At 44.1% G+C, this 23,219-nt stretch overlaps 1 protein-coding gene across 2 annotated transcripts; it reads right to left on the minus strand.

The window, feature by feature from the left end:
• Positions 1–2,132: 2,132 nt before the first annotated feature.
• On the minus strand, positions 2,133–15,769 carry LOC104578729 (tumor necrosis factor receptor superfamily member 1A). 2 transcript variants are annotated; one of them, XM_088535775.1, is made up of 10 exons: positions 15,636–15,769; positions 8,060–8,261; positions 7,624–7,752; positions 7,164–7,307; positions 4,888–4,969; positions 4,499–4,566; positions 4,144–4,266; positions 3,796–3,833; positions 2,913–3,072; positions 2,133–2,456 (listed from the first exon to the last, which is right to left on the minus strand). In XM_088535775.1, the coding sequence occupies exons 1-10, from the start codon at positions 15,672–15,674 to the stop codon at positions 2,155–2,157; spliced, it is 1,287 nt and encodes a 428-aa protein (XP_088391901.1). In that variant the 5' UTR covers positions 15,675–15,769; the 3' UTR covers positions 2,133–2,154. The 2 variants fall into 2 exon arrangements, with proteins under 2 accessions (XP_088391901.1, XP_088391900.1); XM_088535774.1 differs by having other exon boundaries at positions 3,784–3,833; positions 15,636–15,768.
• Between the last annotated feature and the right edge of the window lie 7,450 nt (positions 15,770–23,219).

Raw genomic sequence — 23,219 nt, forward strand, 5'->3', positions numbered from 1 at the left:
GGCGGGGGCGACGTCGCGCGCGGGCCGCGGAAGCCGGTAGGGGCGGGAGCTGCCCCGCCCCCGCCGCCGCTCCCAGCGCGCCCTGCGGCCGCCCGCCGGGACGTACCAATGCGGGGCGGGGGGAGGGGGGCGCCCCCCTTCCCGCGGGGGCGGTGGTTCTGTCCGCCGCGGGGCCGCGCCTCGCGCCCGCTTTATATCTTAATTTTAGAACTGAACTATTAAACCTTCATTTACTCTATGGCCTCTACAGGATGGCTATAAGTGACATAAATGCAGATATAAAAGTAGATATAAAAAACACCAGTAACTTTTGTTACGGGATTTGTTTTTCGGGGCAGTAATTAGAAACGGGAGCCTCTGCTTTCCTCCGCAGCCCAGAAATGACCTTCGCGTAGCTCGAGTTGGGTTGCAATCCCGCCCTTGCTAAAGGAATAGCGTTGCTGGGGGCAATCTGCATGCAATGAGCTCCGACGGTGTTATGTTGTGCAAAAAAAAGCTTAATTAAAAAAGCTTAATTATCTTACTATTACTTCCAAGTATTTCCCCAACTATTAAAATGGCTCATTGGATGTTAAAAAAAATCATTCATAACACACTAGCAGCCCTTTTGTGCAAAGACCTGAGACACGGGCCCTTTCTTCGTCCTGCCCTCAGCCATTTCCTGTGACTTAAGGGCAGCTGTTTTTTTGTCTACAAAAATTAAGGGCCTTCTTTGCACCGGCCCAAAAATCCACCTTGGTTGCAATCCACTTCCAATGCACATGGAATCCTTTCCCCACACTCTGGCCGCATCCCCAGAAGAGATGAGATATGGACAAAAGCACAATAGAGACAGAGATAAAAATAAGTATTTTATTTTGGGACTCTTAGTGTATTTACAATAGAAAATTTATTTCTGGTCTGGGACAAGAGACTAAAAAAAATAAATCCATGTTCACAAGCATGTGAGTGGCCTGCACCTGACCCAGGCCATTTGTTTTTTGCTACTTCTGCTTCATCCCGGGCAATGCCTGTGAGAAAGCAATGGTATGAGCCCACAGGTGGGTTAAAATGTCTCTTAAACCTAAGCAGTATTGGCAGGCTGGAGTCTGGGAAGTAGTGTGAAGTTATACAACCGTTGCTAAAACAATGTATATGTACATAGTCCTTTCGCAGTTAGATCAGATTCAGCGCATCCCTCAGACATAGGGGCAGATGGACACTAGCCTACTGACTTCTGTGCAAGCACAATTTGCAGGTGTACATCATGCTACCAGGTACATAGGTACCATCTCATTCACGCACGCATAGCAGTGTGTGGGCCAGCAGCCAGGCTCCCGTTTTGTTAATGCTATTATCTTACACGAGGTGCTGGAAAGAACCTGAGAAAAAGCACCAATGCTCCCAACTGACACGCTGGCTTGAAATCCTTACTCCTCTTGAACCTGAGGCAAATGGGCAGCATGGAAGGGATGTTTTCTTATTTCTCACAGAGCCAGCACTTCCAAACCTCCATTACTCCTCTGCCATGGTGTGAGGGCTGAAGGTGCAGGTGACCTGCGGCAAAGCCAATGTGGAACTCGCAGACGCCAAAAAGGGCCAATTCTCTCATGCTCCCAGAAATAGGCATGTCCTCCCACCACTTCCCTCAAGTCCTATTTAGCAATCAAAGGGCTGCAATGTGAGCCAGTTCCACTATCTGATCTTGCAAAAAAAAAAAAAAAAAAAAACACCCACAAATCTGCAAAAATTTAAGTGACTGCTTTACCATTTGAAAAGCTCAACCAAGTCACCCTACTGTTAAACTGCCACATGGTGTGGGGGGCAGGGGGACACCTGTTTCAGCAGCAACTTGTTCGTAGAGTAGCTAAGCTATTAAGTCATGTGGCACTTTGAGTTCCCCTCTGCATCTTGGTTGGAGTCCACAGAGCGCTTCCTTTACAAGGCGCTCTCCCCTATTGGAAAAGGGGTTGTTGTACAGACCTGTCTTGGTTTAAAGGTGTCAAACAACATGATGATTGAGAAGGAAACTTCAACCTTCCTCTAGCATTATCTGGATGCTACCTCCAATAAATCTATTTTAGGAGGTTTAGAGAGGGAGTGAGGGGGAAGAAATGAAGGGAGTTATGATCCTCTTAAGAGTCACGGGGCAGGGGGAACTAAAGCAGAAGTAGATTAAGGATGGCTGTGGAGGCTGCAAGGTTGAAGAAAGTTCTGGTTTGGCAATGCCTCTTGAATAGCTTCGCTGCAACCGCTCAGCTCCATCTGGTTGAGGACGCAGCTTATACGCTCAACAGTTGCTGCATGGCCCATCTGCAGTTTCCACAGTCTAAGCATTTCATACTGGGCATCTCGTATGCGCCGATGCTCCATCTCAATTCGCTCTAGATCATAGTCACTGAGCCCCAGACGCCTCACAAACTCTTTCCACCGAGATGGCGGCACATGATCCACCACAGTGTAGAGAATTGCTGGGTCTGAAAGAAGAAAAGAAAGCAAGCGTGAGAACTGGAATCCTGCAGCCTGGAGAACATGGTGAACCACCCACTGCTGGGTGGTGCCTTGGGATTGCCAACTGCCCCTCCTGTTCAGCCCTTCTGCAGAGCTGTCACATAGACCCTCGTGACATCCAGACTCATTCCTACTCCCCTGCAGTGGGTTAGCCTCCATATGTTCTCCATACAGGCCACCATCCCAGAGGCACGAGACAGGCAGCGTGCCAGCACGCATGGCAGTTCATTCTGCTGGCAGGTGGAAACAGCATGAGGGCCACTGGCGCGTGGCTGACAGCTCGGGGCCTGCTCTGCCTTCGGGCTGCGCATGAAGCACAAGTGTGTCACAGACACCTGTCAGTCTCACCCACACATCTTCAGAGGCAGGTCTGCACAGCCGCGCTCCCCCTTGCCTGGGGATGGGTGGGGAGCTTCACTCACTGTCTGGGAGCTGCGTCGTCCTGGCAGGTCTGACACAGTCTGGGAGTTCCTGCGAACTTTGCGGCATTGGTGCTGCTGGTGGTATTGCGTTCACTAACAAAACTGTTTCCTGTGGAGACTCAGGAAGAATGATGGAAGTCACGTTCCTTTCTACCTCAACCTGAAAGATATAAGGTTTTTACTTTGGCATCACTCCACAACAGCACAATGAACCTGTCTCCCGTAAGGAACCACACTACTTTATATACTGCAATGTAACCAAGATAGCAGTGCAGCAAATGCTGAGACTTTAATCCTCCCTGTGTGCCTTGTTTGAGCAGAAGGCACCAAAAATTTCCTTTTAGCACAAACTAAGGAGTTCAACTCTTTTGACACCAGAAAATGGTCCTCTGGAAAAGTGCTTCTTCGTAAAATTGCATCAGGCTAGAAGCCTGATTCATCACTATTCTAGAAGCTTTGTGTGCTACCTTTACATCATCCTTTTCCATACGACTGTGGAAACAACATGCTGATTATTGCCTGGGCCCTCTTAACTGCAGAACAGTATTGGACCTGAGGGAACACCATGAAGCAGCACTGGGAGGCTTGTGGGGCCAAGATATAAAGTGAAATTCAGCGAGTTAAATCCTCTCAGTTAACAATCAGATGTCTGGAACAAAACAATGCATGCAGAATGAAAACAGCACAAAAGAGCTTGAAAAACAACCACTAGTAGCAAGGAACAACACCTAGAAGGAGGGTCTTTCAGTTAAACAGCCCTCAGCATATTTGAAAGTACAAGCCCTGAAACAGCCCCAAGAAACAGTGTTATTCTGGCTTAAAGGTTCACATGGTTGAAATCTAAAGGTAGAGGGTATGCTCTTGTATCCACCATGTTACTCACCTCAGATGCTGGCTCCCTGCTCATGTTTGACAAAGCAACTTTAAAGAGGAAAAAAAAAAAGACAAAAAAAAATTATTTTCACTTCTTCTGTTCCCAGAGAGAAAACAAGCCTGACCTCACAAGATTTTATAGCAAAACGCCCATCTCCCAGCAATGAATTTAAATGCTCTTCCAGGCACAGCCTGGGTGTGGATGCGGAATTGCAAGAACTGCACCGGTAGGTTTTAGCTGTTGAGTAATCATGTTCCTCTGGCTTTGCACCAAAGCAGAGTAATGGCATCCCACTCATCCTTCATGCACACTGCTGTCCATCCCAGTTAGAATCACCTCATAGTCTGCTATACTCACCACAGGAGTAGAAAGAAGAGACTACCCCATTTTCCTGAACCATCTTCACCACTTTATTTACAACGCAGAGGACAATGATAATTCCTAATATTGCAATGATGATGTGAAGGAAGAGGATGCCATCTGGACAAAACAAAGATGACAAATGAGTGAACGAGAAAGGAAGAGATAAATGCAAATGCTAGAAAAATGCTAGAAGTGCTAGAAAAAGAAATAAACCCATGCAGATGTTAAGAGAGAAAATGAAAGAATACTGGCTGGAGAGAGAGCAGAGAAAGCAATAATGAATTAACACAAGAAGCTGACAAAACAAAAGCACACACTGAAGAAATCCCCCAGTTTCTCTAATACTCACGTGGCCCAGACGGGGTCGGTGAGGCAGTCACTCGGCTATGACAGTGCAGGCACTCTTCTTCAATGCAGCTGAAAGATCACATCAGAGACGTGAGCGTGCGTGCAGCGAGACACCAGCCATTTGTGACAACCCTAGGAAACAGACAGGCCAACCTGCGCCTGCAAAGCAGAGCCAGACACTATTTCTACCAACCTCTGGTTCTTAAGTGCTTTGATGCATGCATGGGAAGGCCTGTGGGGGGACCCCATTCCTCAGAAGGCTGATGTTTTGGAAAGTTATGTCAAGATGGACAGAGCTTTAAGGAAAATTCATTCCTCACAAGTCACTACACCTGCTGGGTTGGTGTCTGCTGTCTCTCCTGCTGAAGGCATACAGAGACAAAAACTCACCTGTTGCAAGGCTTGCAAATGTTATCCTGTGCGAGGAAGAACCCAGGCTTACACCTGCAAATTGTGTCTCTATTTTTTGAGCCTGTAGGGAAAATAGGAAGATGTTGCTGTAGATGGAACTCAGAAAGAAAGTGGGGGAAAATTTACCCCAAAATGAGAGGAAGATAATCTCACTTTGAGACAGGAGAACTATATCTGCAAAGAAGAAAGAAGACTCACTCTATGTTGGGGGACAGGGTGAGCAAAAAATAAATAAAGGTGACAATATCACTGTCCTGGTAGGTCAGGAACTTTTGTAGAGGCTGACAAAAAGGCAAAAAAAAATGCACTGCAGCCTTTGGGCTGAAGAAGAAAAGCAGTAGTAGTGCAAATGGGTGGAAAAGTCACTTTAGTTCAAGCGTGACAGGAAGAGGGAAATCACATTAGTCAAGCAAATATGAGGGAGAAGTGGTTCCTGAGCAGCTGAGACTAGTGAGGAAGTCAGTTAAGGGCAGTAAGAGATCACTTCAAGACATGGGACACACATATCCACTACTGTGATAAGCTCTGCTGGGAATGAAAAGGGAAAGAAATGCAGCAGCTATTGCCTCTAAGCAGGTTACAGGATGGAAACTGGTTAAAACAGGTGTGAGAGCAAAAATACAACTTACTCTTAAGTGAATGAAGGACATAAATTACATTGGGATGATAAAAAGGCACACGAATAAGGAGGACATATTGCGCAGCAAGTAAGGGACAGAATTAAAACAGCTCTCCGCCAGAAAAAAAGGGAAGGAGATTGCTCAAGGACAGAGGAAGACCCTTGAGGATGAGTGTAAGCATCAAGACTGTGGCAGAGAAAAATCACTAAGCACCAGTGGGAAAACATTCACCTACAAGACATTAAAAGTCACTCTAGGTTAGGTAAGAGATGTGGAGGTGCAGAGAAAAAGCAGAAGTTTCAGAAAAGGGAGAGGAGCATTAGGACATCAAGGTAAGAAAATTTTAAGGGATGTATAGGATTACACTATAGAGCAAGGTAGAGGATAGCACAGGGGCCAAGATCTCTGATTCCTGAGTAGTGATGACACAGCTTGGAACAGTCAACCTAGGTACTTCTTCCAGGTAACTACGCCATCCAGATCACAGTGGCAATGACCAACAGTTCAGCAGCTAACTGACAAGCAATTCACCTGGGCACTGAGACCAGTGGTACTTGTGTCTATTAGAAACAGTGATTTAAGTACTTTACTACTTAATCACTTGCTTTTAAGTGATATTCCCAACTTCTGAATCAGAGCTCTGCATCTCCATACAACACATGAGTTTACAGTATGAGTGGGGAAGTAGGAGAAAAAAAAAAAGTCACAGAAATAATCAGAAGAATTAACATGCCTCCAGGTCTGGGGAGAATAGGAAAGAGTGAAATAAGGGAGGGGAAAAGGCATCAAATCAGAGCGTCAAAAGAACAGTCTTCCTATAACAGCAGCAGCCTTCCTGCCCACAGGGCATGGAGGGAAAAGGGACCTGCAAAGAACATTAAGCCAACCTCTTCCTACAGTGGCACAGACAAAGGACAATTTATGACAATGGCCACAAGTTGCAACAAAAGAAATATCAATTAATTGAACGTATTTTTTTTCTTTCTTCTTTTTTTTCCCCTCTCCCTTCCCTGAGATGGTTCAGCACTGGAACAAAAGCTCAGGCAAAATAGTGAATCACCTTCTTTGAGGATGTTCGAAACTCAACAAGGCACTGGGCAACATATCTAGCTTCGAAGCCAGAAAATTGGACTAGTTGTCCTCCAGAGGTCTCTCCCAATCTAAAACTCTCAGTGATTGTATGAAAGAAGAATTTGCTCATACTTTCTTAAGGTCCCTATTAAAGCTGGTGAGGGAAATGCAATGAAATTCCCTCAGGCCACTGGGAAAAATATCCACACAAAGGAAAGCAAGTAGGTAATCTGCTCTTGAACACAAGACCTGGCTTCAGTGCATGCAAGGCAAGCAGAGGTATTGAAATTAAGGAAAAACTCATGACAGCCAAGAGGAGAAAATATTCAAGGATAGAAAGGTAAAACCGTGACAGAAAATACAAATTGCTGCCAAGACAGGCAAAAAAAAAGGCAAAATCTTTTTGGAAAAAAAAAAAGGATAAAAAGTTAAAAAAAAAAAAAGTACAAAACTAGAATCACTTCAGTGCAAGGCGCTTCAGTGAAGTGAGGGCTGCTAGAAGCCTGTGCTCACCGAGGCCTGTGCTTAATATCTGTACTGGTCCCGTGTCTGTGCCATACTTACAGTTGGCAATAATCCCATTGGCACACGTGCTGCAGTTCTGACAGAGGAAGCGATCAAGCACATCAAGCTGATACTGATTCTTCCGACAGCCACAGACAGTATCTTGCTTTGGGGTGCATGGGGACTCTACTATCTGATGGAAATCTGAAAAAAAAAAAAAGAAAGAAAAAAAAATCATCACCTTCTTCCCTTACCTTCAGCTGAGACACCTATTATGATGGCCAATGTTGTTATTCCTTAATCTTCCCAGAGGAAAGACCAAAAAGCCTGTGAATTAGGCCTCCAGCTGGTTTACTTCCTAACCCTCATTCCTGCTGCCCCAAATCCCTTTCTCTACATTGTTCTTGGGCCCACTGAGTTGCTTGCTTCTTCAAGTTTCTTCATCGCTCATCTTGCCACCGTCTCCAGCCCCTCTCCCTCTACAACTACCAACTTCCCTGAGGTCCCATAGATGACTCACCTGAACGGCACTGAGTACACTGGAAACATTTAGACATGGTGTTATCCACTGCTGTGAAGGTGCCATTAGCACATGGATGACAGACAGGTGCCTGCTCAGGCCCTTCACAGTCTTTTAACTTGAAGGTACCTGCAAAAGAATCATCTAAAGGTGATCTTACAGGGAGACAGGCACTTTTGTCTTAGAATCAACAGGCGTCACCGATTCCTCAGAGAAACCTTAGAGCTGATGGCAAAAGGACAGGGTATACTTCATCTCACCAGCATCAAGGACACCAAGGGAAGAAGAGTGAAATAAATGACATACATTATTTGGGTAGCAACTATTGCCAAAGAAAGGCAGCACCGAGTAGGCCCGAGACAGTTAGCTTGAAAGTGCAGGACAGGACCTCTCAGACATAGATCGCTATTGTTCTAATTATTTTACTCCAATGTACCTGCATGGCACCTCATGCAGCAGTGGGTCTCTTTTGGATGTAGGTATTGTCCTAGTAGACACTGCACCTGCCTCTTTTCTCTCCCCAAGGGGTTAACGGGATCTTTTCCCTCCAAAGCTACCCGATGGGCTTGCAGCGTATACGGCACTGGAGCAATTTCTATAGATTCCTCAGTCAATACACAAACAAATGTTAGGATCACCTGTAAACAGAGAGAGAGAGAGAGAGAGAGAGAGAAAGGAACAATGTGAGAAAAAAACTCACATTCCCTGGCAACAAGTTCAGCAAGTTTATTTGACTCAACCAATTCTGACAGCGGGACCTTCAACTGACCCAGGTGTGGAGGGAAATTATTCATTGAAACAAAACAAAACGACACATCTGTTATTTGTGTTATTAATATGCCACATGATGGTCTCTATGACAAGCTGATTGCATGTTGCTTTTCCTGATGTATAGCTTATAGATAAGATGCTTTGAAAACACCACAGCTTGTAGGAAGAGCAAAGGAATGCTTTTATTAAGGAACATGGGAAGGCTCTCAATCTAGGAACATTTCCAGAAAAGACTGTATCCAGTGCTTACATTCCTAATAAATAAATAAACCAGAGAATAAGCTTGTAATTAAAATAATAATAATAAAAAACTATTTCTTTTTTCCCCTTCAAGCTTTACTTGATATTTCTAATGTTGAGAATTTTAACAGAATTAATAAGATTGATGCGACATAAACGCACACACGTGTACCAGCAGGAACAGCAGGCAAGCAGCTAAAGGCCAGCACTGGTCAGAGGATGCCATTCCTGGGACGCAGTCCTCGGGACGCCATTCCCAGCAGCGACATTGAGAAACGCGCTGTTTATGTCCAGGTCCACACAGGACCAGGAGCAGCACGAGAGCCCGCAGCCCGACGCGGGGAGGGCAGCGCCAGCATCGCATTGCGCCACACTCACGGCTCCATCTTCTGCTCCCTGCTGGCCCAGCAGGGCAGCGGAACCAGGGGCACGCATCCCAAACAAAGAGGGAGGGAAAAAAGTAAAATAAATAAATTACAATAATTTAAGTTTTACAGAGCCTGAAGGCAGCAAGATCTGCAGACAGCAGCCCAGACCCCAGCATCTGATATTTTTACCTTTTTTAGATGTATCTTTTTGATTCCCCTAGAGATTATCAAAGGGCTGTACAAAAACTAGTTTGCTGAGAAGAACCCCAGAGAGGTAATACAGGCTCGACGCTGGCATCCCTTGACCTTGGAGCTGCAGCAAGCCACACTGGCCACAGCACCAGGGTAGGGGTAGCTTGGTGCCTCAGTGTGCTACTGCACACATGAGCAAACGAAACCCATGCATCAGGCAACGTGAACACAGAAAGATCAACTCTATTTTTATTTTTGAAAGTAAATACCACCACCCTTCTCATGAAGATCTCACATGAAGTTTCATTACACTGCACTATCACGTTTTCATGGCTTCCTTTTTTGAAAGCTGTAAGGCCTAGCTGTTCAGGCATAGTTTCAGGGGTTGTTTTCTTTTTTGCTTTTTCAGCTAGGAGAGCTATAACAAAAGTAAAGTAAACCAGTGAGGGTAAACCACAACGCTGATACCAATTCTGTGGTTGCAAGTGTAAGAAAGGATATGCCGAATGAGGTGGCTACAACAGCTCTGGGCTATCCTGTTTCTCTTTCAGAGTTAAAGGTTTTGGGGGAAAGTTATGCACAGACAGGCTGTTAAAACCTCAGAAAGGATAGGAGTTTCCACCTCTGACAAAGCAAGAAACTCATTTTTCAAAAATTGCAGAAGCTACGAAATACAGAGGACACATTCAATACACCAGTTGCCAAAACGGCAAGCAGGGGCAAAGATGAGGTATTTAAGCAGCTACCATTCGAGGGCTTAACTCACTGACCACAGGTAAGCACTCCTGCAATCAGTCAGTAAGAAGGCAGCTCATTTCAGCAGCTGACAGTCTTGCAGGTCTTCCTGCTTTGCAAGAAAATGGGTGAAAGATCATTCCCCACAGATGTTCTCACAGTAACAAATAATAAATAAAGAATAAATTAAAAAGAGAGGCTGCAGCCAGTGATTAATCCTCCAACATAAGAATATAATACAGCTGGCCCAGAAGTCATCCAAGTCAGTAATATAAACAGAGGAAAGCATGAAGATCTCAAGCCAGAAATGAGAGATGGTTCAGATACTGTCTCCAAAAGAAAATAGGAGAGGTGTTTTCAGTAATTCAGATTAAGCAAAAGCAGCTTTAAGTGTAACTGTGTTACTGCTGGTCTAGATCTGAGGGGCAACAAAGAGTAAAATCACAAGCGACTCGCAACCAATGCCTTGGCCTTCCAGAAAAACCATATGCGCTGGCAAAAAAAACCCCACCACCTTAGCTCTCCAAACCATCAAGCAGTTACACTGCTTTTACCCATGACAAACTTCACGGAAAGCAGGAAATACAGAAAAGTATCAAGCTTGGAAACCCTTCAACAGAAATAGGAGCTCACCAGGGGCAAAGGCTAGTGAGTGGAGTGATTTCCCACTGCCAGATGCGCATTGCGATGCCTGGATTACGCTTGCGAGGAGCGTGAGCGAGTCCTCACTGCTCAGCGCTGTGCAGCGCAGCGGGCAGCAGGCGTTCACCGCGGCCAAGGAGAGCTCGCACCGCCAGACCACAGCGCGCTCACCGGTGATTCACGTTCATTAGCGGGGACTGCCCAGGAAAAAAGAGTCAGCAGACACTCTCGACTTCACTTCTCAAACTGCCGGAGCAATAAACAAAATATCAAAGATGAAGACAACAATGCCATTTTCTTAAAGCCATTTCCCTTCCTTAAAGGTATTATTACTCCTTCAGGTGATAGCTGGGTACCCTGCATGTTCCTATCCTTAGCACAAAGAAAATACAACTCTTTTTCCCACCCCGACGCACCTCCTGGCTGAGAGTTATGGGAAAGAACACAGTGCAAGCCCCCGAGCCTTTCTGTGCAAGATTTCAGCAGCGGGGACATAAGTTACAAGCCCTTGCATCGTTTTCAGCCTCAAATATGTCTGAGGTGTTGGCACCACTGCCATTCACATCCCTGCTGCTGCTGCTCCTCCTACCTCTCCGGACTGTGCATGGAGAGCTGCAAGCAGGACAACATCAACACCAAGTAGGTCAAGGGCAGAAATATGTTTCGAGTGAAAAAGCAGCAAGAGGCAAGAAACAGAGATGTTGTCAGCGCCACCTTCCAATCACCTGCCGATGTCTGCAAGACTAGGGAGTACCAAGGCCACAGCCCTGTCCAAGTCAGCCTTGCACAGCCCAGCCCTCCCGGGTGGCTTTCCATTCCCCTCCCTGCACAGAGCTGTGACTACAAGCCTTGCTGCTTTTCTTGTTTTGCACATATCCAACTCTTACCTCACGTAATGAAGTATTGCCCGCCCCAACAGTTTAGGCAATCGCTTCTCTCTCAAGAAGATAAGCTTTCATTTTGCAAATCCAGTGCGTAGACTAACTGCATGTAAAAGGCATTATCAGTCACTAAGAAACATTTGAAAAATTCTAATCAAGTATGAAACTGTCCTTTGCTTAAGAGTTTGGCATGGTATACAAGCAGTCTATGTATAAGTAATCTGCTATTCTTTTGATGAGTCATTAAAATTAAAGTTTAGAAGAAAGCAAGGATCCTACTCAGGCTAATGAACCACCAAAGAAATCGGGGTTCAAGATTCCCTCAGGTTCTTCCCTTGCTTCGGCCATTACCAAAAGCTCCTCCAGGCTTGCATTTTTTTAGCTCAATATAGAGACATATGGGAAACCAGAACTTCTGCTTTAAACATTGAGAAATGTATATTAAAGCAACATTTACAGGAAGCTTTTCTCGGTGCTCGCTAAAACCTGGAAAGGTCAGAGGAAGGATACAAGAACTATCATCAAAAATAATCCTCCATTTTATGAACTGGTGTACTTTATTTTAGATGCTGGCGTACTTGACTTTAGACCTTGCCTAAACTCAGGAAAAGGACAATAGCTTTCACATATTAGAGAAGGCCCTTTTCTTTTTAAGGCCCTGACCAGGCCCTCCACGCTTTGCTGTGTAGCGGCTCCTAAGCTGGGCACTAGTGCTTGATCCGGGCCTAGGAGGCCTCTGGGTTCAGCTGCTCCTTGCCCTGATTTCTGATAGTTTTGCCAGGAACATGCAGCGACATCATTTTGAGATACTCTTTCTATTGTAAGGCTCCAAAAACTGTGACAGAAGGGCCTATACCATGGAGGGAAGTAATCAGTTATATCCAAGGGGCAAGGTTAAGAATGGTGAACAGAATACCAGGCATCTGTCCCAAAAAAAAGCAAAGCCGTTTAGCAATGACTAAAGAAACTGATAAAGCGTCGGATGACAAGGTTTTCTCCTCCAAATAATAATGCTAATGTGATACAAGGATTACTTACAAAGGAAAGGCATACAAACTGATAAGCACCTGTGAGAAATTAATTAAGAAGTAGTTGAAATTGTCAAAGGCACAGATATGAATGTGTGCCACTTTGCTAGAACTAGACAGTCATCAAAAGTATAAAATTACATTAATAAGCAGGAAAAAAGAATGAGGTAATCTGGTTGGACAAAGCAATCGGAAATGCACTCAAATGCTAGGAGTCATTAGGAAAGGATTTGAGAACCAGAGAATATTGTGTGCCAATGTATAAATTCATAACGAACATACGCCTTGGATATTCAGTGCAGTTCTGGCCCACCAATCCTAAAAAGGATGTGGTTAGCCCAGAAAAGATACTGGGAAAGGCAACCAGAATCACAAATGCCATGGAGAAGATGAACAAGGATGGTTGTTCTCTGTCTCTTCCAAAAGGAAGCACATAAAGCAAGCAGGAGGCCGTGTCAAAACAAGGTGAGGTAGATGCTGTTTTAGCCAACACTTGGTTGACATGCGGGAACCCTTGCCAAGGAGCACTGGGGCTGCCAGTGGCATTCCTGGCTTCCAAAAACGAACGCATCCATCAGTGGCAGAAAAGCATGCTTGGGGATCCTAAATATGAGTCACCGTTTTGACTCAGGAATTCCTACAGGCACAGCTCACCGGAAGCTGGGAAAGTATTTTTTCTGTTATTTGTTACTGCATGCTTGCCCGACTCTAAAACCCTTGGTAGACATCTGCTGTTGGCCAACCAGTTCTTATGGTTTGGTTAGTGGTTTGAGCCACTTTGTGGTTCAGTTTTCAATTTTACATACCATGGCTCCTAACTTTAAAATTGCAATTTCTCCCTTTACTTTCAACTAAAGAAAGCCTTTGTTTAGTTGGCCAGAAGCCTTACAGCTTTCAGTCCTCCTTTCTCGTAAGAGTGAACTGCCTTTGAGACCATGAAACTATCACTACGAATTGTCTGAATGACACAAAAACACACAGACACTAGGGACAACAGTGCTCTTTTCCTCCCCACACACTCTGAGAAAGCTATGGAGCACATATGGGAACAGAAAGAAACAGGAAATGAGGCTAAGGGCACAAAAGGAGAAAAAAAAAGTGCGAAAGGAATTACAGGAAATTCTGAAGAATCAGAGGAAACATAAAAGAATCAGAAGACTAGAAGAGGGCCATCAAGAAAATAAAAAAGGCCTGGCAGGCTAATGTAGAAGGATATGGAAACTAAATGGAAGACAAAAGGGCATGCAACAGAGTGCAAAATTGTAAAGCTGAAGAAAATAGTATACTTTTTTGGAAAACATACAGATAATCTGTAATGTGTCATGTAACTGAGAACCTAGAATGTCCATACGCAAGTCCACGGAAAAAGTCTCCCCAGAAGAAAAAGTAGAATAAAATAATCATCAGGGTTCAAAAAGACCTTCCCGATCATCAAGTCCAACCATAAGTCCTTCAGCCCCCTGTCTGCCAAACCATGCCCCCGAGTGCCTCATCTGCACGTTTCTTGAATTCCCAGGGATGGTGCATCCACCACTTCCTTGGGCAGCCTGTTCCAAGGCTTCACCACCCCTTCTGTGTAGAAATTCTTCCTCATGTCTAACCTGAACCTCCCCAGCACAACTTGAGCCCATTTCCTCTTGTCCTATCAGTAGTTACCTGCCTCACTACAGCCTCCTTTCAGGTAAGTGTAGAGAGCAATGAGGTCTCCCCTGAGCCTTCTCTTCTCCAGACTAAGTAACCGCAGCTCCCTCAGCCGCTCCTCGTAAGGTCTGTGCTCCAGCCCCTTCACCAGCTTCGCTGCCCTTCTCTGGACACGCTCCAGCACCTCCATGTCCTTCTTGTAGTGAGGGGCCCAAAACTGAACACAGTATTCGAGGTACGGTCTCACGAGTGTCAAGCACAGGGGTACGATCACTTCCCTGGTCCTGCTCACTACACTGTTCCTGATACAGCACCCCCAGATCCTCTGCTGCCGCACAGCTCTCCAGCCCCTTTGTCCCAATCCTGTAGTGCTGCAGGGCTTGTAGTAATCATACTAAAGAACACCCTTCCTGCAGCACATTTCTCATCTGAGGACAACGAGGTTGGAGAACCCAATGGTTTGGGGGCATTTTGTGACTAAGTGGTGTGAGTAAGTGGTCCACAGATAGCAGCCGCATCACACACTGGCGAAACAGCACAATGCAAACTATGAAGTGGGAGTACTCTGCACCTTAGCTTGTTCCCTGGTTTCCAAAAGAAACAAAATAAAATGGAACAAAGGAACTTTTGAACAACCAAAACTTTTTGTTGGGAAGTTAACTTATCAGCACGGCAATTCTCCTTCAGTGTTTTTGTTACTCAGTGACTTGGGGACAAAAAGCGTGACCTCATAAATTCTACTCTAGAATACATGAGTATATCAGAGTGCTACGCACCATTAAAAATAATAAAAAAAAAACCTGACAGTTAAAACTCACAGCAAACCGTACTGGGACTTCTGGAGAGGGGAGAAAAGAAAAAAAAAACACACTTTTCCTCTGCACAGTTATGAGGAATAGCTTAAAAGACACTCAAGGGAGGCTATAGGGGGCCCCCGAGCAGCTGAGGCGCTGACAGACGCCGCGCCGCGGCACCAGGAAACGATCCCCGTTCCTGTAAATCCGACCGCGCTTTCCCTCACTTAGGAGCGAGTCCCGGAAGGCAGCGCCGCGCAGGAGGCCCGGCCGGGGGGACATTCACCCCGCACGGCTCTCGGCCCCTCCGCGGCGCCACGGCCACCCGGCCGCGGCCGTTACAGCGGCCCCCGCCATGACCGCACCTCCCGGGGCCCCCGCTTCGCTGCGGGATATGGCTGCGCCCCCCACCCCGTTGTCCCGCACCGGGGGAGTGAACTCAGGGCTGAGTGACGCGGGGCGGAAAACGAAAGGAAGAGCGAGCCGCGCTGCTGCCAGCAGAGCCCTGCGAGCGACAGGAGGGCTGGAGGCTGCGAACCAGCCTCCCCCGCCGGGGCGGCGGCGGGGAACCGAGCGACAGAAGACGCCTCCAGCCCCGCCGCGATACCGGGCCGCAACCGCGCACCGCCCGCGCTGGCACTGGGGATCCCGGCGGCGACCAAGAGCTGCGCCCGCCCCGTGGCCGCAGGCGCCCCGCGGTCCCATCCCACCGCCGCTTACCGTGCCCAGCGAGCCGCGGCGCAGCGCCGGGCCGGGCATGGCTCCGCCACCCGCTACGTCCCCATGGCCGGCTCCGCGGGTGCCAAGAGCCGCCCGGCACCGCCGCGGCCGGCGGAGCGAAACCGCCCCGGCTCCAACTTCCCGGCGCTGAGAGCGACACGGCAGGAAAGGGAGCGGCGAGCGCCGGGAGGGAGGAAGGGAGGGAGGCAGCGAGAGGGCGGCCCCGCGGCCGCCGCGCCGCCCCGCAGGGCGCTCCTTCCCTCCCCGCCGCTGCTCCTGCTGCCCGCGGAGGAGTGAGCGCCCGCCGGGCTTTCCTTAGGATACTAATTGTGCTCCCCCGACTCTGAGTATTAATTTTAAAACATTACCCACCCCCAACACACACACAGCTTTCATGGACTTTGGAGAAAGCCTTCAAAACCAGGACGAAAACACGCAACGTATGTTGTAAAACTGCCGGCAAAACTAACTTCTGCAACGCCATCGGCCACGGATGGGTTGTCCATAGAGATCCGCCAATTCCTTGGTATGCACAAACGGGAATTCAGCGCAGGTTCTTGACAAACTCAGGGAGCACCTTGCTGCTGGGCACGTAGTGGGGGAAGGGGCCGATCCCCCCTTTGTCAGGCAGTGCTGCTGGAGGGCAGCGATGTCAGTGTTACCAGCGTCTGTCATCGAGGACAGCGCGAAGCTGGCAATAATTGTGGGGTGCTCATGATTTCTGTGATGCTCTGGCCAGGGCAATAATCTACGGCCATAAAGAAATAAATGAGTAAACCTCTTAAAAATAGTAAACTCTAACAATATTCTCATCTCATGGTACATATTCACAATGATTGGGCACAAATTTTGAATATTAGCAGTGCCCTGTATGTTAAGAGGTTTCTTGGATTTTAAAGTTTCCTGATGTATGAATGCATTTGTTGCTTTTTTGCTTGTTTGCTTGCTTTCTTGCTTGCTTGCTTTCTTGCTTTGTTGCTTTTTTGCTTGCTTGCTTGCTTGCTTGCTTGCTTGCTTGCTTTCTTGCTTGCTTGCTTGCTTGCTTGCTTGCTTGCTTGCTTGCTTGCTTGCTTTCTTGCTTGCTTGCTTGCTTGCTTTCTTGCTTGCTTTCTTGCTTTCCTTCTTGCTTGCTTTTCTTCTTGCTTTGTTTCTTGCTTTCTTGCTTGCTTTCTTCTTTCTTGCTTGCTTTCTGGCTTTCTTTCTCTTTCTTTCTTTCTTTCTTTCTTTCTTTCTTTCTTTCTTTCTTTCTTTCTTTCTTTCTTTCTTTCTTTCTTCCTTTCTTCCTTTCTTCCTTTCTTCCTTTCTTCCTTTCTTCCTTTCTTCCTTTCTTCCTTTCTTCCTTTCTTTCTTTTGTTCTTTCTTTCTTGCTTGCTTTCCTTCTTGCTTCCTTGCTTGCTTGCTTTCCTTTCTGCTTTCTTTCTTTTCTCCAGCAGATCGAGGGAGGTGATCCTGCCCCTCAGCCCTGGTGAGGCCGCATCTGGAGTATTGTGTCCAGTTTTGGGCTCCTCAGTCCAAGAGGGATGTGGAGCTGCTGGAGAGAGTCCAGCGCAGGGCCACAAGGATGATCAGGGGCCTGGAACATCTGCCCTATGAGGAGAGGCCGAGGGAGCTGGGCCTGGAGAAGAGAAGCCTGAGAAGGGACCTGATCAGTGTCTATAAGTACCTCAAGGGAGGGAGTGCAGAGGGTGGTGCTGGTCTCTTTTCAGTGGTGGCCACTGACAGAACTAGAGATAATGGCCACAAACTGAAGCACCAAAAGTTCCACAGGAACTTAAGGAAAAATTTTTCAACAGTGAGGGTGGCAGAGCACTGGAACAGGCTGCCCAGAGAGGTTGTGGAGTCTCCTTCTCTGGAGATCTTCAAAACCCGCTTGGATGCAGTCCTGTGCCATGTGCTCTAGGTGACCCTGCGTGTGCAGGGGGGTTGGACTAGATGATGTCTAGAGGTCCCTTCCAACCCTAAGCATTCTATGATTCTATGATTTTCCTTCTTGCTTTCTTGCTTTCTTTGTTGCTTTGTTGCTTTCTTTGTTGCTTTGTTGCTTTCTTGCTTTGTTGTTTTCTTTCTTGCTTTGTTGCTTTGTTGTTTTCTTTCTTCTTTTCTTGCTTTCTTTCTTCCTTTCTTCCTTCCTTGCTTTCTTTCTTCCTTTCTTGCTTCCTTTCTTCCTTTCTTTCTTGCTTTTTCTTCCTTGCTTTGTTGCTTTCTTGCTTTCTTTCTTCCTTTCTTCCTTGCTTTGTTGCTTTCTTGCTTTCTTTCTTCCTTTCTTCCTTGCTTTGTTGCTTTCTTGCTTGCTTTCTTCCTTTCTTCCTTTCTTTCTTTCTTTCTTGCTTGCTTTCTTCCTTCCTTTCTTTCTTTCTTGCTTTCTTCCTTTCTTGCTTGCTTTCTTGCTTCCTTTCTTGCTTTCTTGCTTCCTTTCTTGCTTTCTTGCTTCCTTTCTTGCTTTCTTGCTTCCTTTCTTGCTTTCTTGCTTCCTTTCTTGCTTTCTTGCTTCCTTTCTTGCTTCCTTTCTTGCTGTCTTGCTTTCTTCCTTTCCTGCTTGCTTGCTTTCCTGCTTGCTTGCTTTCCTGCTTTCCTTCTTGTTGTCTTTCTTGCTTTTTTCCTTTCTTTCTTCCTTTCTTGCCTGTTTTCTTGCCTGCTTTCTTACTTTCTTTCTTGCTTTCTCGCTTTGCTGCTTTGTTGCTTTCTTTGTTGCTTTCTTCCTTTCTTCCTTTCTTGCCTGCTTGCTTGCTTTCTTGCATTCTTTCTTTCTTGCTTGCTTGCTTTCTTGCTTGCTTGCTTTCTTGCTTGCTTTCTTGCTTGCTTGCTTTCTTGCTTGCTTGCTTTCTTGCTTGCTTTCTTGCTTGCTTGCTTTCTTGCTTGCTTTCTTGCTTGCTTTCTTGCTTGCTTGCTTGCTTTCTTGCTTGCTTTCTTGCTTGCTTTCTTGCTTGCTTGCTTTCTTGCTTGCTTTCTTGCTTGCTTGCTTTCTTGCTTGCTTTCTTCTTTTCTTGCTTTCTTGCTTGCTTGCTTCTTTTCTTGCTTTCTTTCTTGCTTGCTTCCTTTCTTTCTTGCTTTCTTCCTTTCTTGCTTGCTTTCTTGATGTCTTTCTTGCTTGCTTTCTTGCTTTCTTTCTTGCTTTCCTTCTTGCTTGCTTGCTTGCTTGATTTCTTGCTTTTTTCATTTCTTTCTTCCTTTCGTGCTTTCTTGCTTTGTTGCTTTTTTGCTTACTTGCTTGCTTTCTTGCCTTTTTTGCTTTCTTTCTTGCCTTCTTGCTTTCTTTCTTGCTTTCTTTCTTGCTTGCTTTCTTGCTTTCCTTCCTGCTTTCTTGATTTCTTGCTTGCTTTCTTGCATTTCTTCTAGTTTTCTTGCTTTCTTGCTTTCCTTCTTGCTTGCTTGCTTGCTTTCTTGCTTGCTTTCTTGCTTGCTTTCTTGCTTTCCTTCTTGCTTTCTTTCTTGCTTGCTTTCTTGCTTGCTTTCTTGCTTGCTTTTCTTCTTGCTTTCTTGCTTTCTTTTTTTTCTTGTTTGCTTGCTTGCTTGCTTGCTTTCTCTCTTGCTTGCTTTGTCTCTCTTGCTTTCTTGCTTTCTTGCTTTCTTCCCTGCTTTCCCTCTTTCTCTCTTGCTTTCTTCCTTTCTTCCTTTTTCTTTTTTCTTTTTTTTCTTCCTTTCTTTCTTCCTCTCTTCCTTTCTTCCTTCCTTCCTTTCTTCCTTTTTCTTTCTTCCTTTCTTCCTTTTTCTTTCTTCCTTTCTTTCTTCCTCTCTTCCTTTCTTTCTTCCTCTCTTCCTTTCTTTCTTCCTCTCTTCCTTTCTTTCTTCCTCTCTTCCTTTCTTCCTCTCTTCCTTTCTTTCTTTCTTGCTTTCTTCTTTCCTTCGTTTCTTCCTTCCCTTCTTTCTTCCCTGCTTTCTTTCTTCCTTCCTTTCTTCCTTTCTTTCTTGCTTCCTTTCTTGCTTCTTTTCTTTCTTGCTTCCTTTCTTCCTTTCTTTTTCTTTGTTTCTTCCTTTCTTCCTCTCTTCCTTGCTTTCTTTCTTCCTTCCTTTCTTTCTTCGTTGCTTTCTTTCTTCCTTCCTTTCTTCCTATCTTTCTTTCTTCCTTTCTTTCTTGCTTCCTTTCTTTCTTGCTTCTTTTCTTTCTTGCTTCCTTTCTTCCTTTCTTTCTTTTTCTTTGTTTCTTTCTTTCTTCCTCTCTTCCTTGCTTTCTTTCTTCCTTCCTTTCTTTCTTCCTTGCTTTCTTCTTTCCTTGCTTTCTTCCTCCCTTCGTTCTTTCTTCCTCTCTTTCTTCCTTTCTTTAATCCTTTTTTTTCCTCTTTCTTTAATCCTTTCTTGCTTCCTTACTTTCTTTCTGCCTTTTTTCCTTCCTTTCTTTTTCTTCCTTTCTTCCTCTCTTCCTTTCTTCCTCGCTTTCTTTCTTCTTTCCTTTCTTCCTCTCTTCCTTTCTTCCTCGCTTTCTTTCTTCCTTCCTTTCTTCCTTCCTTTCTTCTTTCCTTCCTTTCGTTCTTCCTTCCTTTCTTCCTCTCTTCCTTTCTTTCTTCCTTGCTTTCTTTCTTCCTTGCTTTCTTTCTTCCTTTCTTTCCATCTTTCTTCCTTTCTTTCTTTAATCCTTCCTTCCTTCCTTTCTTTCTACCTTTCTTCCTCTCTTTCTTTCTTCCTCTTTCTCTCTTTCTTTCTTCCTTTTTCTCTCTTCTTTCTCTGTTTCCTTCTTTCTTTCTTTTTCTGTTTTTCTTCCTCTTTCTCTCTTTCTTTCTCTCTCTCTTTCTTTTCTCTCTTTTTCTCTCTTCCTCTCTTTCTTTCTTTCTCTGTTTCTTTCTCTCTCTCTTCCTCTCTCTCTTTCTCGTTCTTTCTCTTTCTCTTTTTCTTTCTTTTTCTTTTTCTCTCTTTCTTTCTCTTTCTTTCCCTTTCTTTCTTTCTGCCTTTCTTCTCTCTTTCTTTCTTTTTCTTTCTTTCTCTCTTTCTTTTTCTTTTTCTCTCTTCCTCTCTTTCTCTGTTTCTTTCTCTCTCTCTTCCTCTCTTTCTTTCTCGTTCTCTCTTTCTCTTTTTCTCTTTCCCTTTCTTTCTTTCTTTCTTTCTCTCTTTCTTTTTCTTTTTTCCTTTCTCTTTTTCTTTCTTTCTTGCTTTCTTTCTCTTTCTTTCTTTCCTTCTCTTCCTTTCTTTCTTTCCCTTTCTTTCCTTCTCTTCCTTTCTTTCTCTCTATTTCCTTCTCTTCCTTTCTTTCTCTCTCTTTCTTTCCTTCTCTTCCTTTCTTTCTCTCTCTTTCTTTCCTTCTCTTCTCTTTCTTCTCTCTCTTCTTTCCTTCTCTTCCTTTCTTTCTCTCTCTTCCTTTCTTTCTCTCTCTTTCTTTCCTCTCTCTCTTTCTTTCATTCTCTTCCTTTCTTTCTTTCTCTTTCTTTCATTCTCTTCCTTTCTTTCTTTCTCTTTCTTTCCTTCTCTTCCTTTCTTTCTCTTTCTTTCCTTCTCTTCCTTTCTTTCTCTTTCTTTCCTTCTCTTTCTTCCTCTTTCTTTCTTCTTTTTTCTTTCTTTCTTTCTTTCTTTCTTTCTTTCTTTCTTTCTTTCTTTCTTCTTCTTTCTTTCTTTCTTCTTTCTTTCTTTCTTTCTTTCCTTTCTCTCTTTTCTCTTTCCTTCTTTCTCTTTTCTTTCTTTCTTTCTTTCTTTCTTTCTTTCTTTCTTTCTTTCTTTCTTTCTTTCTTTCTTTCTTTCTCTTTTTCTCTTTCCTTCTTTCTCTTTTTCTTTCTTTCTTTTTCTTTCTTTCTTTCTTTCTTTCTTTCTTTCTTTCTTTCTTTCTTTCTTTCTTTCTTTCTTTCTTTCTTTCTTTTCTTCTTTCTTTTTCTTTCTTCTTCTTTCTTCTTTTCTTCCTTTCTTTCTTTCTTTCTTTCTCTTTCTTTCTTTCTTTCTTTTTCTTCCTTCCTTCCTTCCTTCCTTCCTTCCTTCCTTCCTTCCTTCCTTCCTTCCTTCCTTTTTCTTTGTTTCTCTTTGTTTCTCTCTTTCTTTGTTTCTCACTTTCTTTCTTTCTTTGTTTCTCACTTTGTTTCTCTCTTTCTTTCTCTTTCTTTCTCTCTTTCTCTTTCTTTCCTTCTCTTTTCTTTCTCTCTTTCTTTGTTTCTCTCTTTCTTTGTTTCTCTTTCTTTCTTTTCTCTTTCTTTCTCTTTCTTTCCTTCTCTTTCTTTGTTTCTTTCTCTTTCTGTCTTTCTTTTTCTTTCTTTTCTCATGCTTTCTCTTTCTTTGTTTCTCTCTTTCTTTCTCTTTCTCTTTCTTTGTTTCTCTCTTTCTCTCTTTGTTTCTCTGTTTCTCTTTCTTTCTCTCTTTCTCTCTTTCTTTCTCTCTCTCTCTTTTTCTCTCTTTCTCTTTCTTTCTCTCTCTTTCTTTTTCTCTCTTTCTCTTTCTCTCTTTCTTTTTCTCTTCTTTTTCTCTCTTTCTCTTTCTCTCTTTCTTTTTCTCTCTTTCTTTCTCCCTCTATTCTTTTTCTCTCTCTCTTTCTCTCTTTCTTTTTCTTTCTTTCTCCCTCTATTTCTTTTTCTCTCTCTCTTTCTCTCTCTCTTTCTTTTTCTCTCTTTCTCTCTTTCTTTTTCTCTCTTCTCTCTCTCTTTTCCCTCTCTTTCTCTCTCTCGCTCTCTTTCTCTCTCTCTTTTTCTCTCTTTCTCTCTTTCTTTTTCTCTCTTTCTCTCTCTTTCTCTCTTTTTCTCTCTCTTTCTCTCTTTCTCTCTCTCTTTCTCTCTCTCTTTTCTCTCTTTCTCTCTTTCTTTTTCTCTCTTTCTCTCTCTCTTTCTCTCTTTCTCTCTCTCTTTCTCTCTTTTTCTCTCTTTCTCTCTTTTTCTCTCTTTCTCTCTTTTTCTCTCTTTCTCTCTTTCTTTTTCTCTCTTTCTCTCTTTCTTTTCTCTTTCTCTCTTTTTTCTCTCTCTCTTTTCTCTCTCTCTTTCTCTCTTTCTTTTCTTTCTCTCTTTCTTTCTCTCTTTCTTTTTCTTTGTTTCTCTTTGTTTCTCTCTTTATTTCTCACTTTCTTTCTTTGTTTCTCACTTTGTTTCTCTTTTCTTTCTCTTTCTTTCTCTCTTTCTTTGCTTCTCTTTCTTTCTTTTTCTCTTTCTTTCTCTTTCTTTCCTTCTCTTTCTTTGTTTCTTTCTCTTTCTGTCTTTCTTTTTCTTTCTTTTCTCATGCTTTCTCTTTCTTTGTTTCTCTCTCTTCTTTCTCTTTCTCTTTCTTGTTTCTCTCTTTCTCTCTTTGTTTCTCTGTTTCTCTTTCTTTCTCTCTTCTCTCTCTTTCTTTCTCTCTCTCTCTTTTTCTCTCTTTCTCTTTCTTTCTCTCTCTTTCTTTTTCTCTCTTTCTCTTTCTCTCTTTCTTTTTCTCTCTTTCTCTTTCTCTCTTTCTTTTCTCTCTTTCTTCTCCCTCTATTTCTTTTCTCTTCTTTTCTCTCTTTCTTTTCTCTTTCTTTCTCCTCTATTTCTTTTTCTCTCTCTCTTTCTCTCTCTCTTCTTTTTCTCTCTCTCTCTCTCTCTTTTTCTCTTTTTCTCTCTCTCTTTTTTCCCTCTCTTTCTCTCTCTCGCTCTCTTTCTCTCTCTTTTTTTCTCTCTTTCTCTCTTTCCTTTTCTCTCTTTCTCTCTCTTTCTCTCTTTCTCTCTCTCTTTC

This window comes from Tinamus guttatus, unplaced genomic scaffold (genome assembly GCF_059628265.1).
Source record: "Tinamus guttatus ecotype Peru unplaced genomic scaffold, ASM5962826v1 Tinamus_guttatus_pri_ptg000646l, whole genome shotgun sequence".
NCBI classification, from domain to species: domain Eukaryota; kingdom Metazoa; phylum Chordata; class Aves; order Tinamiformes; family Tinamidae; genus Tinamus; species Tinamus guttatus.